Source organism: Neoarius graeffei, chromosome 16, assembly GCF_027579695.1.
Source record: "Neoarius graeffei isolate fNeoGra1 chromosome 16, fNeoGra1.pri, whole genome shotgun sequence".
NCBI lineage: Eukaryota > Metazoa > Chordata > Actinopteri > Siluriformes > Ariidae > Neoarius > Neoarius graeffei.
The window spans coordinates 53,242,928-53,256,594 of record NC_083584.1 but is presented as its reverse complement, the minus strand read 5'-3'; the positions used below and the strand labels follow the sequence as shown (position 1 = coordinate 53,256,594).

Sequence of the window (13,667 nt, the reverse complement as noted above, 5' to 3'; positions counted from 1 at the left end):
TAATATTTTTGTCTCATTTGTTTAACTGGGTTCTCTTTATCTACCTTTAGGACTTGTGTGAAAATCCAATGATGTTTTAGATCATATTTATGCAGAAATATAGAAAATTCTAAAGGGTTCACAAACTTTCAAGCACCACTGTAGCCTACAATAGCACATTTCATATGCAGCAAGCTTTCAAAAAAAAATGATATGAGTATTGGAGGGCCTGTGCCCTAGTAGAGCTTTATGTCTACGCCCCTGCATAAGGTCATTCCCAAATCATGTAACTGTTGCTCATAGTTGACAACAATAACCAGTGAATAGCATTTTATCAGATTTACTTTAGGTTTTGGGTTTGTTACATTTCAGAAAGTTCACTGGACACACTACCTGAAGTTGGGACGCAGTGCTGTCTCGTGCTACTCGAAATGGAGTCCTTTAAACTGAATTTTATTGTAATGCTCGTATGGTTTTCTGGGAAGATTTTCTTTTGGAGAACATTTATGTAAGAGTGACAAAAACATGCGCAATAAATGTACATGTTAATATTTTACAAAATGAATGAAATTATTATTTTTGGAAACCCCATCAGAGATATGATGCCCTGTGCGCAGTGTGTGGTCTGTTTGGACTTCACGGAGTGGCAGCTGTATATATAAATAACTCGGAAATACATGTGCACCTCTGTAAATTTGTTTCCCCTTGCAAAAACACTGAACCCTAGCAAAACTTCCCATTAACTCCATACTTTGAAGCACCATGTGAAATTAAAAAGCTTGTGCTTGCATCACAGGACACCCGGACCCAGCGCACACACCTGGTCTCAATGTGAAGCTTTCTGTCAGGCTTTCTAAAAAATGTATAGTGCATGTTCTATTCATATCTGCATTTGTATTTGTTTAGAACACATGATCTGTTTAATCTGTATAACATATTCCTATTCGGTTTGTGTGTCTTGTATATGTACCTGGCTCTTTTCTACAGATGCGGTGTGTTTATCGCACATGGGGCTGATCTCCATCCCACGCTCACGCTCCTTGTCTCCCTGCCGGAAAAACTCCTCCATGATGCGCTCCGTCCACTGCCGATACACTGCCAGAGGCTTAGTGGGGTTGCTAAGGTCAGCACAGTGCACCATGTTTCTCAGAACCTACACATAAGCACAGAGAAACATTATTCACTTATTTTCAATTTTATTACAAGGAAAGGAACCAGAAGTACATCCATACTCAAATATCGGTTTTCAAAACATTCCCTTTGTTTTGCATATAATTCAGGAGAAGGTGTGCTGATGACACCACATTCACCTGGATCTATACTACAGACCAACACCCGATAAAGCTTCTGATAACTTCATAGCAGATTAAAGTAAAGGCAGCAGGCTTTTGTCAGTCATTTGTTTCACAAACTCTGGAAAAGAAATAATTTGCTGTAATTTAATGTAAGTTATTGGCACCTTTCAAGAGAATGGGTCAGAACGATTTTTTTTTAAATAAAATAAAACATTGCATGCAATTCTTCAAATTTTCTATTTAACAACAAGGACAACTACTTAAAGGTCCCATGGCATGAAATTTTCACTTTCTGAGGTTTTTTTACATTAAAATGAGTTCCTCTGACCTTCTTAAGTCACCCCCAGTGGCTAGAAATTTCATGTGTAAACCAAACTATGCCCAACATTTGAGAATGGCACGTCAAAACGGCGCGTTGATAAACTCTTCCCTTTACTACGTCAGCAAGGGAGATGATCCCCACGCCCCCCCCTGGATTCCCACCCACTGTATGGATTGCCCGCCCAGCTCAAAAGTTGCCACCAAACATGGAAGTTGCGCTCTACATGGATGTGACAACACAGAAAGGAGTCTGTTTTTACTGCCGACGGGAGAGCCCCTGAAGACGCAGTGGCTTAATTTTATTTACTCCAATAATACGCCGTCGAGTCTACCTAAGACGGTGTATGTTTGTCGGAAGCATTTTCCTGATGAATGTTTCCACAACTTGGGACAGTACAGGGCAGGTTTTGCACATCAACTGTCACTGAAGCCTGGGTCCGTACCAAGCATCCCTGCCGCATCAGCCACAAACACCAAACAAGTAAGTGTATAACTGTTAAGTCGTTTTGCCGTGTTTTAAAATCGGTGCCACGTTAGCCTTGCAATGGCTACATTAGCTGTGCAGCTAACCGCTTCCTGCAGTTAGCCAGGTACTCTGCGCTACACAACCAAAAAGCATGCAGCATGCTCTGTTATAATAGCCAATCAAAACAGTTTTTACAAAGGCACCCACATTCTTTTTTTTAAGTCACTCGTTCATTTTATTTGTTTGTTTGTTCAGTAAAAACCCAAACATTTCTTGAATTTATTTTATTTCCTCGCGTCGCACCTTAATGACGTCAGCGTGCGGTATTTTTCCCTTCGCGGTTTGTTCCTTCTCTCTTGCCATAGTAAGACACCCACATCCACTTGTTCTGACCCACTGGAGGTAGCGTCACAGTGCTGTTAGCCAATCAGAGGTAACACGTTTACATGTCATGAATATTAATGATAAGACCCGCCCCCACCCTTCCCCACCTCCTGCTTCTCATTAGCAAAACGACGCACTGGGAAAAGCGCTGAAATGGGGCTTTCTCCCAGGAGGCTATATCTACGTGCCGAGAATATCTTCATTTCGAGAAAGGCTGCAGATATAACATCCGGAAACCTCCACGAGCCCGTTTAAAGCATCAACAAACCACCATGCCATGGGACCTTTAACAACTACTGACATTTCCGCTTGAAATAATTCCCATTAGAAAAATGAAGATTAAAAAAAATTAAAGCTCCTCAGATTAAAAAAAAAAAGTCACATCCACCAACAGCAACATTTAAGTGTACCATGTTAATGGGTTGCAGATCTGGGAAAATGTAAACATAAAACTGAATTATTATTCAGATTCTGAGGTCGCCTGAGGTTTATGCCTCATGTCAAAGCAAAATACAACAGTGATATTCTCACAAGACAGCATGACTGTGTGATGCATAAAGCCAACTCTGTTTTTAACCTGTTATACGAGCATGGTGAAGCATTATTACTGAACCTTAGTCCCATATGGCCCTTTTCCACTACCCTTTTTCAGCTCACTTCAGCTCGCTTCAGCTCACTTCAGCCCGACACGGCTGGCGTTTCGACTACCAAAGAACAGCACGACTCGGCTCGCTTCAGCCCTGCTTAGCCCCTAAAACTCGCACCGTTTTGGAGTGGGGCTAAAGCGAGCCAAACCGTGCCGAGTGAGGCTGGGGGCGTGAGCAGACACTCCCCTGTGCACTGATTGGTGAGGAGGAGTGTCCTCACATGCCCACACACGCCCCGCGAGCACGCTGGGATCTGTAAACACCGTAAACCCGGAAGAAGAAGAATTACGAATTACGAGAATTTCTGAAGCCTTATGCGCCTCGCCTCATCTATACGCTCTTGCCAGTATCTGTCCGCGTTGTCGGTGACAACAAGCCACAGCACCAAGACCAGCAACACTAACGACTCCATGTCCTCCATGTTTATTGTTTATTATTCGGGTTGTGAGACTACCGCTTAAAAGCTCACTGATGTCACTGTTTGCGCTGCTTAACGACATCACCTGACGTCCACCCACTTTCGCTAACTCCACCCAATGTGTCCACCCACTTCCAGCCAGCACGGTTCAGCGCGGTTGTAGTCGAAATGCAACTCCAACAGCCCCGCTCAGCCCGACTCAGCACGGCACGGCTCAGCCCGACTCAGCCGCGTTTGTAGTGGAAAAGCGGCAATAGAATGCTTGTGGGATTATTTAGAGCAGTGAGTGAAAAACTGACAGAGATACCCACAAACTGTACCTGAAGTTCTCACCCAGTTAATGGAAGAGTGGGATAAAACTTATAAGAATGATCTCAAGACACTGGTGGAATTATTACTTACAGAGCTGGTCCTGCCATTAAAGTCTTCTTCTTCTTCTTCTTTTGGCTGTTCCCGTTAGGGATCGCCACAGCAGATGATGTTCTTCTATCTCCTCTTGTACGCCGTTATTATCCCCCGCCCAAATGATATAGAAATGGGTTCCATCCTTCCTTCCGTCCATCCAGTCATGTTTTCATTTCTGGGTCATTTCTTTAAAACTACTGAAGATATCTTCATGAAACTTTGTATACATATCAAGCAACATGTGAACTGGTGCCTTTTGCTATATTTGATTTTTGAAAAAAAGTATTTTTCAAATTTTTACATAAAAAATAGATTTTGACTTAGTTTCTAAGAGCAATGTTCGTTTCCGGAGTATATATCCAAAACTATATGGATGATACAGAACTGATACAGATTTGAAACTTGGTATACATGTTAACAAGGTGATGTAGATGTGCCTTTTCATACTAAGAAATTTGAGAAATTTTAATTTTTCATGTTTCCATGGAAATAATTTCAGACTTAGTCTCTCAGGTTAGTCTTAGGAGTAGGTTTTGTTTCCGGAGCAGAACTTGAAAACTATGAGTGGTATGGTCTTGAAAGTTGGTATATGTGTTGATTAAGTCATGTATATGTGCCTTTTGATACTAAGAAATGTGAGAAATTTTAATTTTTAGCTCACCTGGACCAAAGGTCCAATGGGTTTATGCCATGGGCTGCTGAGGTCAGTGTAAAGAGGTAGAGTTGGTTTCCTGCAGCAGAACTTGAAAAATGTGACAAATATTATCTTGAAATTTGGTATATAATTGGTATATAGAGCAGGGCATATAGATGACTCTGTCTTCTTGTTTTTTTTTTCCTCTAACACCAACTGCCCTTATGTCCTCCTTCACCACAACCATAAATCTCATTTTTAGTCTTCCTCTTTTCCTTCTACCTGGCAGCTCCATCTCCAGCATTCTTTTCCCAATATACCCTGGATCTCTCCTCTGTACATGTCCAAACTATCTCAATCTTGCCTCTCTTATCTTACTTTGTCTCCAAGTTATCTTACATGTTCTTTCCCTCTAAAATTATTGCTTATAATCCTCTCCAACTTTGTCACTCCCAAAGAAAATCTCAGCATCTTCAGCTCTGCTACTTCCAGTTCAGCCTCCTGTCTTTTTGTCAATGCAACTGTCTCCAAACCATACAACATCGCTGGTCTTACTACTGTCTTGTCCACTTTCCCTTTCACTCTTGCTGGTACCCTTCTGTCACAAATCACTCCTGGCACTCTCCTCCATCCATTCCAACTTGCTTGCACTCTCTTCTTTACTTCTCTTCCACACTCTCCATTACTTTGTACACTTGACCCCAGATATTTGAACTGATCTGCTTTGACCACCTCTATTCCTTGTAGCTGTACCATTCCACTGTCCTTACCCTCATTCTTGCACATGTACTCCGTCTTGCTGCCACTGAATTTCATTCCCCTTCTCTCTTGTGCATACCTCCATGTCTCCACTTGCTCCCTGTTCTCACTACAGATCACAATATCATCTGCAAACATCATTGTCCATGGGGCCTCTTGCTTGGTGTCGTCTGTCAACCTGTCCATTATCACTGCAAACAAGAAAGGGCTTAGGGCTGAGCCCTGGTGCAATCCAACCTCCACCTTAAATACCTCCATCATTCCCACTGCACATCTCACTGCTGTCACACTGTCCTCATACATCTGCACCAGTCTCACATACTTCTCCACCACTCCTGATTTCCTCATGCATACCACAACTCCTCTCTTGGCACCCTGTCATATGTCTTCTTTAAATCCATAAACACACAATGCAGCTCTTTCTGGCCTTCTATATACTTTTCCATCAAAATTCTCAAAGTAAGTATTGGATCTGTAGTACTCTTTCCTGGCATGAAACTATATTGCTGCTCACATATCTCCACCTCTCATCTTAGCCTAGCTTCCACTACTTGGCCCTGTTATTAAAGTGAGGAGAAACAAATGACACGTGATCATTTTTTTGTCCATGGAGCTTACTATTTAAAATAATATTATCTTTCACATGTACTCTCAGTCTATATTTCAAGCTTATATTTTTATTAACGTTCTTAGTAAAGCTCAGGTCCTCTCCCAGAGGCCTGGGAGTTTGAGGGTTCTGTGCAGTATCTTAGCTGTTCCTAGGACTGCACTCTTTTGGACAGAAACCTCAGATGTTGTACCTGAAATCTGCTGAAGCCACTCTCTCTCTCCCAGTTTGGGGGTCATAGCCCCTAATGCTCCTATCACCATTGAGACCACTTTGGACTTTACCTTTCACATCTGTTCTAGTTGTTCTTTCAGTCCCTGGTACTTCTTGATCATCTTGTATTCCTTCTGCACTGTCAGCTGGGATTGAAACATCTATTACAACTACACTCTTCTGCTCCTTGTCTACCACCACTATGTCTGGTTGACTAGCCAGCAGCTGCTTGTCAGTCTGGTACTTGAAGTCCCATAGGATCTTCGCTTTGTGTTGTCAACCACATTTGGTGGTATGTCCCATTGGGACTTGGGGACTTCTCGTCCATACTCAACACAGATGTTCTTGTATACTATGTCAGCCACTTGGTTATGCCTCTCAGGGTACACTGTCCCAGCTTGCATCTTACACCCTGCTACTATATGTTGGACTGTCTCAGGGGCATTGTTGCACAGCCTGCACCTTGGGTCCTGTCTGCTGTGGTAGACATCTGCTTCCACGGACCTAGTGCTGCCATGATCAGAGCCTCAGTGCTGTCCTTCAAGCCAGCCTTCTCCAGTTACTGGTGGGACTTCTTGATGCCAGCCACTTGCTCTATCTGCCAATGATACATCCCATGGAGGGGCTTGATCTTCCCTTATTTTTCCTCTTCATCCTCATCACCATCTGTCTTCTGCTGTGTGAGGCACTGTCTTACTAGTTCATCCCGGGGAGCCATCTTTCTGATGTATTCATGGATACTCCTTGTTTCATCCTGGATCGCAGTTCTGACACTCACTAATCCTCGATCTCCCTGTTCCCATGGCTTGTAGAGTCTCAGGGTGCTGGACTTCGGGTGGAACCTTCCATGCATTGCAAAGGAGTTTTCATGTCTTGACATCAGCTGCACCTATTTCCTCTTGTGGTCAGCTTACTATTCCAGCTGAGTATCTGATGAATGGTAGGGTATACATGTTGATGGCTTGGATCTTATTCCTACCATTGAGCTGACTTCTCAGAACCTGTCTTACCCTCTGGAGCTATTTGGTTGTAGCTGACCTCAACCAAATGTGGCTGATTTTATGTCTGCTATACTGCCCTCTGGTAACTCTACCCCATTAGTCCTGATCACCTTCCCTCTCCTTGCCACCATGCAGCCACACTTATCAAGTCCGAATAACATCCTGATGTCATCGCATATATATTCTATCCACATTCATTGAATATGAGCAATTGCATGCTCTGATTGGCTACTCTACTATGAGGATATCAGCTCATAGACCATGAGTAAAGAAAAACAAAATGGCAGAGCGCAACACCCCCCCCCCCCCCCGTCTCTTCCCTCTGTCTGTCCCTCTCTGTTGAGTAGCATGTTGATCCTGAGACACCAACGGTGTTGACCTATTTTGGTGATACGACCCTATCAAAATTCACCAACCAACAGAATGCAAGGTATGGCATTGACCAATGAAGTTGTCACTGCTTCCTTAGGTGCATTCACTTTACTTACAGGTGGGTACTGTTTAACGGGGTTCATCCAGTCTCGCCATCAAGGACCTTATTACCGATATATGTACTTCACTTTTTTTTTTGTCAGACTTTTGAAGTTAATATCAGCATCAATATTTTTTTAATATACTAGCTTCATATTGTAGTTCCATAGCACACTGGCTTCCGGTTAAACAGTAACTGCACGGAAGTAAAGCAAATGCACCCGAGAAGGCAGTGACAATTTCATAGGTTTCATTGATTTGAGAGTACACAAAAGCAGTGTGAGTGCAAGAAGCAGCTATTTGAAAGAGAGGGCAGGTATATGCGGAGGGACCCATTGCAAAATCCATCCATTATCTGTAGCCGCTTATCCTGTGCAGGGTCGCAGGCAAGCTGGAGCCTATCCCAACTGACTATGGGCAAGAGGTGGGGTACACCCTGGACAAGTCACCAGGTCATCACAGGGTTGACACATAGAGACAAACAACCATTCATACTCACATTCACACCTACGGTCAATTTAGAGCCACCAATTAACCTAACCTGCATGTCTTTGGACTGTGGGGGAAACCGGAGCACCCGGAGGAAACCCACGTGGACACGAGGAGAACATGCGAACTCCACACAGAAAGGCCCCCGTCGGCCACTGGGTTTGAACTAAGTAGCTGTGAGGTAACAGTGCTAGCCACTACACCACCGTGTTGCCCTCCATTGCAAAATCTGAATGTGAAATGAATAAATACTGCTCTCATATTCAAAAGTCACGCTTGATTAAAGAAATAATAATAATAAAACTCCATATCAACACATTAATGGATGCAAGAACACAGTTGTTTTAACCATCTGAGTTTCGAAATAAATCTGAAGCCTTGGCTAGCCTGTGGTCTGATTTTGAAGGAGGGCAGTCCTCACACACAAACCAAAGTATTCAATTTCATCTCATCTCATTATCTCTAGCCGCTTTATCCTTCTACAGGGTCGCAGGCAAGCTGGAGCCTATCCCAGCTGACTACGGGCAAAAGGCGGGGTACACCCTGGACAAGTCACCAGGTCATCACAGGGCCAACACATAGACAACCATTCACGGTCAATTTAGAGTCACCAGTTAACCTAACCTGCATGTCTTTGGACTGTGGGGGGGGGGAAACCAGAGCACCCAGAGGAAACCCACGCGGACAACATGCAAACTCCACACAGAAAGGCCCTCGCCGGCCACGGGGCTCGAACCCAGACCTTCTTGCTGTGAGGCGACAGTGCTAACCACTACACCACCGTACCGCCCGTATTCAATTTCAATAATACTCAAATAATGTACAACCCCAAATGAGAAAATTTGGGATGGTAAGAAAAATGCAAATAAAAAAAGAAAGTACTGATTTCTAAATGTACTTTGACTTGTATTTCATTACTGATAGAATGAACCCAAGATATTTCATGTTTTGTTGGTCAACATCATTTCATTTGTTAATATACATCCAGTCCTGTGTTTCAGACCTGTAACACATTCCAAAAAAAGTTGGGACGGGCCAATTTAGGGCTAGTAATGAGGTAAAATAATTAAATAATGATATGATTTGAAACAAGTGATGTCAACAGGTGACTGTAATCATGATTTGGTACAAAATCTGTATCCAGGAAAGGCCGAGTCTTTGAGGAGCAAAGATGGGCTGAGGATCTCCAGTTTGTCACTCTCTATGATATATTTGACCCTTTATGGTGCATAATATCATTAACCGATTCAAGGAATTTGGAGGAATTTTGGTGTGTAAAGGGCAAGGGTACAAGCCTAAGCTGAATACCCGTGACCTCCAATCGCTCAGACGGCATTGCATCAACAACCATCATTCATCTATAGCTGATATAACCACATGGGCTTGAGATTACTTTGGAAAACCTTTGTCAAACTACAATACAGAGTTACATCTACAAATGCCAGTTAAAACTTTACTGTATAAAAAGGAAGCCTAATGTTAACTCTGTCCAGACGCGCCATTGACTTCTCTGGGCTCGGTGCACTGAGCTCTATATAAAATCTGGAGAGCTCATAGCCTATAGACCCCTTTCACTGACGTCACCTGAAACCGGAAGTAAACAGACCCTGTGCCATTTTGGAAGACCAACAAACTCGTGATAACGGCAGGGGTATGTGAACCCACGAGAATAAAGTGGAGTGGCAAACGACTTAAACAAATCTGAGCTGTTTTATTTATGATTTATTGGCCCAACAGTAGACTTGAAAGAAACCTGTGTGAGACTTGGCAAAAAACTGTGGATATAATGGATAAACCTGTGCATGATCTGCGGACACTTTGAGGTAAGCAAACGCAAGAAATTCAGATTTAAAACATGCTAAATTGGCCTCAAGTTGATAACTGGATGAGGAGCAAGCCTCCCAGACTTCTACAATTTAATAATAATAATAATAATAATAATAATAATAATTTAGGATGGTTTGGGGCTTGCTCTCCCTCCTTTTATATAAATAAAACATAGTTGTTGTGTAGGCATATATCATAAATACATATGTATAATTTGGATAAATTAACCTAAATTATGGATACCTTAATAGTAACAAAAAGTATTAATTTTTCAACTGAAAAGCTATATTATTAAAAGATAAATATCAAGATTACCTTGGCCATAACTATGTGTAGGTTATTCTTAACAACAGCTGTAATATCACGAACCAAGCCACTAACAACATAATTGTAAGCCTGTAGCCCTTTGTAGGCCTTCAAGTCATCAGCAGTGTAGGCACTGGGTGTAAACAACAAATAGTTTACAATGTCTGGGTAGCAAACAGATGGCAGAATTGGTGTCCGGTCCTCCTTATGTATCTGACACGGAGAAATAATATAAATCGTGCTACCTACCAGATTACAGTCATCTGTTTTATTGTATCAGTACTAGTATCACTTACTATACTCATCAGTCATAGATTAGTCCAGTAAAACATGACCAGCTTGCTTTTTTTCCATTTGACTGTCGCAAATTTTTTCAGGCTGGTACAGTCAAAAATTGAAAAAAGTTTTGGCCTACTAAACTAGTCATCGATTCTACTAGTGTATTAATTGGAGTCGACATGAAAACGTTCGGTAAAAACTTTAAACCAGTACAATCTCTTCTTCAAAGGTTCACCAAATGGTTTTATTTATGCAATTTAAAGCTCATAATACTGTATAACTTTGGTCGAGCAAAAGCACGGAGCAAAAACATGGCTGAATCCTGAATGACTCCTATTTGTTTAAATAGGGGACTACATAGGCGGCAGAATGTAGTTTCTTTTTCCCTGCCATGGAAGCGCACTTGTATACCGAGGAGGAAAGCAATTTGCATTACAGCCGTGAGGCGGCTCGGCTCGGTTTTCCCTTTCGGGCGCTCTCGTTTTCTGTTAGAATTTGGTAAAGAAAAAAAATAAATATTATTTACCAGCTTACCGGGTCCATGAACATAAATCTGACAGCTGACAAGGTCGGGATATAAACGAACTTTTGCGTTAAACTGTGTGCTTGGATTCACATAATTTTTTCTGAGTCTTATCATATGGGTCAAACCCATCAATCACAGCCAGTTTCTCCACATACCGTGCCCTTTCTGCAGCTGGTAATGTACTCACATAACCCGAATTATCATCCATCGTGTCACTTTACTCTCGCTCGTACTTTGTTTTATATTGTGAGTGCATGTACTTGGTCTTCCAATATGGCGCCTAACAGGGGTCCCGCATGACGTCACCGCGCCGCGAGATTTCGGTAGTCGCCATATTGGAAGACCAAGTACACATCTATGCAAGTACATACATACATAAAACAAACTACACCTGAAATGTAGCCAGGGCCGGTTCTGCCCTAATCTGGACCCGGGTGCAACATCGTGCAACCCCCCCCCCCCCCCCCCCCCCAAATAAAAAAAAAACACACCAGTCTAAATCAGGACAACCAGTGTTCGAACTACGGGGGTACTCGGGGGATCCGAGATCCCCTGAAACAGACATGAGATCCCTTGAAAACATGATTTGGGAAATGTTGGGGGGTCTCTAAAATATTGGCAAAATGATGTTTATTGACATAGCAATCGTGTGTAACGGGAAGCATTTGCATATCCGAAGTGTTGTGTTTACATCAAAGATAAAATAAACCGATATGACAACGACTGCTGCTGCCAGGTTGGTTGTTGAGTAGCCTGACTGTTTTTTTTGTTCTTGCGTGTGGTATCATTGTTGACACGAGGTTGTTTTTTGAACATGCCAATGCGGACACGATTTCCCCTGATGAGTTATGACTTCAGACGCGATGCGTGTGTGGAGGTGTGGAGTCCGCGTGATATGTGTGTAAGATAGGTTTCTTGTGTTTGGAGATCCGCGCTCCGAGACAAGCGCAAGCACCCCCCAGGGAAAAAAAGGGACTCCCCGAAAATATCGGCATAGTTCGAACACTGAGGACAACCATCACATAACTATAACTATAAACATTTTAGATCAACTATTTTAACTAAATGGGCTATAATAAATAAGCCTGCAGGCAGCCACGGCGGGCTGCCTCAGAAAAGTAACCATTTGTCCTACCTTAACTCGTTTTGCTTTTTCTGCCTCCTTTTTTGCATTTTCGACCCTGCGTTTATTTTCTTTCCTTTTCTGAAAACCCGATTTGTGTCTAGACATTTTGTTCTGCTACCAACGAACTAACTCGTCAGGTCTCGTCTCTTGAGTTTGCGATGAAGGGCAACAATTGATACATTTTTACAAACAGCCAATAAACAGCCAATAGGGAGGTTACAACGTTCAGGCTCTCCTTTGCTCACAGACACTCAGTAATGCACTTATTCTCTGTCTCCTGGCAGAAAGCTCCTTGGTTTGCTTGTGTCTCAATCACAGCTGGTATTCTGTAGAAAGACTTCTTTTCACCTTTCCCATCAGCTTTGTTGGAACACCCTAACACAGCACAAAAGTTTACCATTGTAGGTTTATGATGAATCAAGTGCCTCGTGGGTTTAAATTCCGCGTGCTGCCGTTATTTCCCCCTAATCACGAGTTTGTTGGTCTTCCAATATGGCGCAGGGTTTGTTTACTTCCGGTTTTCGGTGACGTCAGTGGGAAGGGTCTATTCCCCGCTGTAGAGACGAGTGTAGCCATCTGGCCACCATCTTACTACTCGCATCGCGTGTTTTTGGCTTAAGGCCTCTGCATGCTCTTGCGACAAGGCTTTTGCAGATAGCTTTTCACAGACAGTTGTAATTTATTGTTGAGCGGGAGTAATAGGCGTGCGCGATGTCATTCACCGGCACAACGCAAGGGGGCGCGAAGTTGCTAGGAGTAGTTGGTGGGTGTGGTTAGTGGAGTGTTTATCCTCCGGTTACTTATAATGACGAACTTTTTTTTTTTATAATGACTAGAACTGGAGTCGTATAGATGTACGTACTTCCTCAATCAACTGCTCTTCGTGCTGCTCCATCTTCGCTCGTGTTTTTAAAAATGCCGGTCGTGAAAACAAAACAAACCGGGAAAGTAGGGAAGCGGAAGTGCGTGTACAGCGGATGTAGAGTGGACCAATCAGAGCCCTCTTGTCTGCGGCGCTGTCTGCGAGGCTTCTGCGGTGGTCACAATTTTTGTGAGGTGCGCGCAGAGCGTCTGCGAAGGTGGGGGGGGCTACGCAGACACTGTCTGCGACGCTATCTGCGAGGACTGGGTTGTCAGCATAAATTGGCCTTTATGTGTTAAACCGTCGTATCTGATCAAATTTGCCCTAAGAAAAGTATCTCCTGACGTTTTATTCCCTTCCATTACCTCCTCTTATTTTCTCCACTTTACCCCCATTCCTTACTTACAGTATCTTTATAGTGCTCCCCTTCACTGTTATTGTTTTTTTTTTTCCTTTTCCAGTTCGGTCTCCGATCTTTTTTTTTTTTGAATGGCTCTTTTACTACTACACTCATTTCAACAGAGATTATTTCAGTTTTTCTCTTGTACAGTGCATCTTTCCCTTTCATATATTTCTTTTTCTTTGTTTGTTTGTTTGTTTGTTTGTTTGTTTGTTTGTTTGTTTTACCAACACAAAGGCTGTACAATACTTC

General features: G+C 42.8%; 1 protein-coding gene across 1 annotated transcript in view; it reads right to left on the bottom strand.

The window, feature by feature from the left end:
* The window catches only part of pde4a (phosphodiesterase 4A, cAMP-specific), a 172,443-nt gene that overhangs the window by 34,289 nt on the left and 124,487 nt on the right, over nt 1-13,667 (bottom strand). Inside the window, exon 14 of the mRNA XM_060943177.1 lies at nt 950-1,132. Within this exon, the coding sequence (XP_060799160.1) occupies nt 950-1,132 (183 nt within the window). The remainder of the gene's footprint in view (nt 1-949; nt 1,133-13,667) is intronic.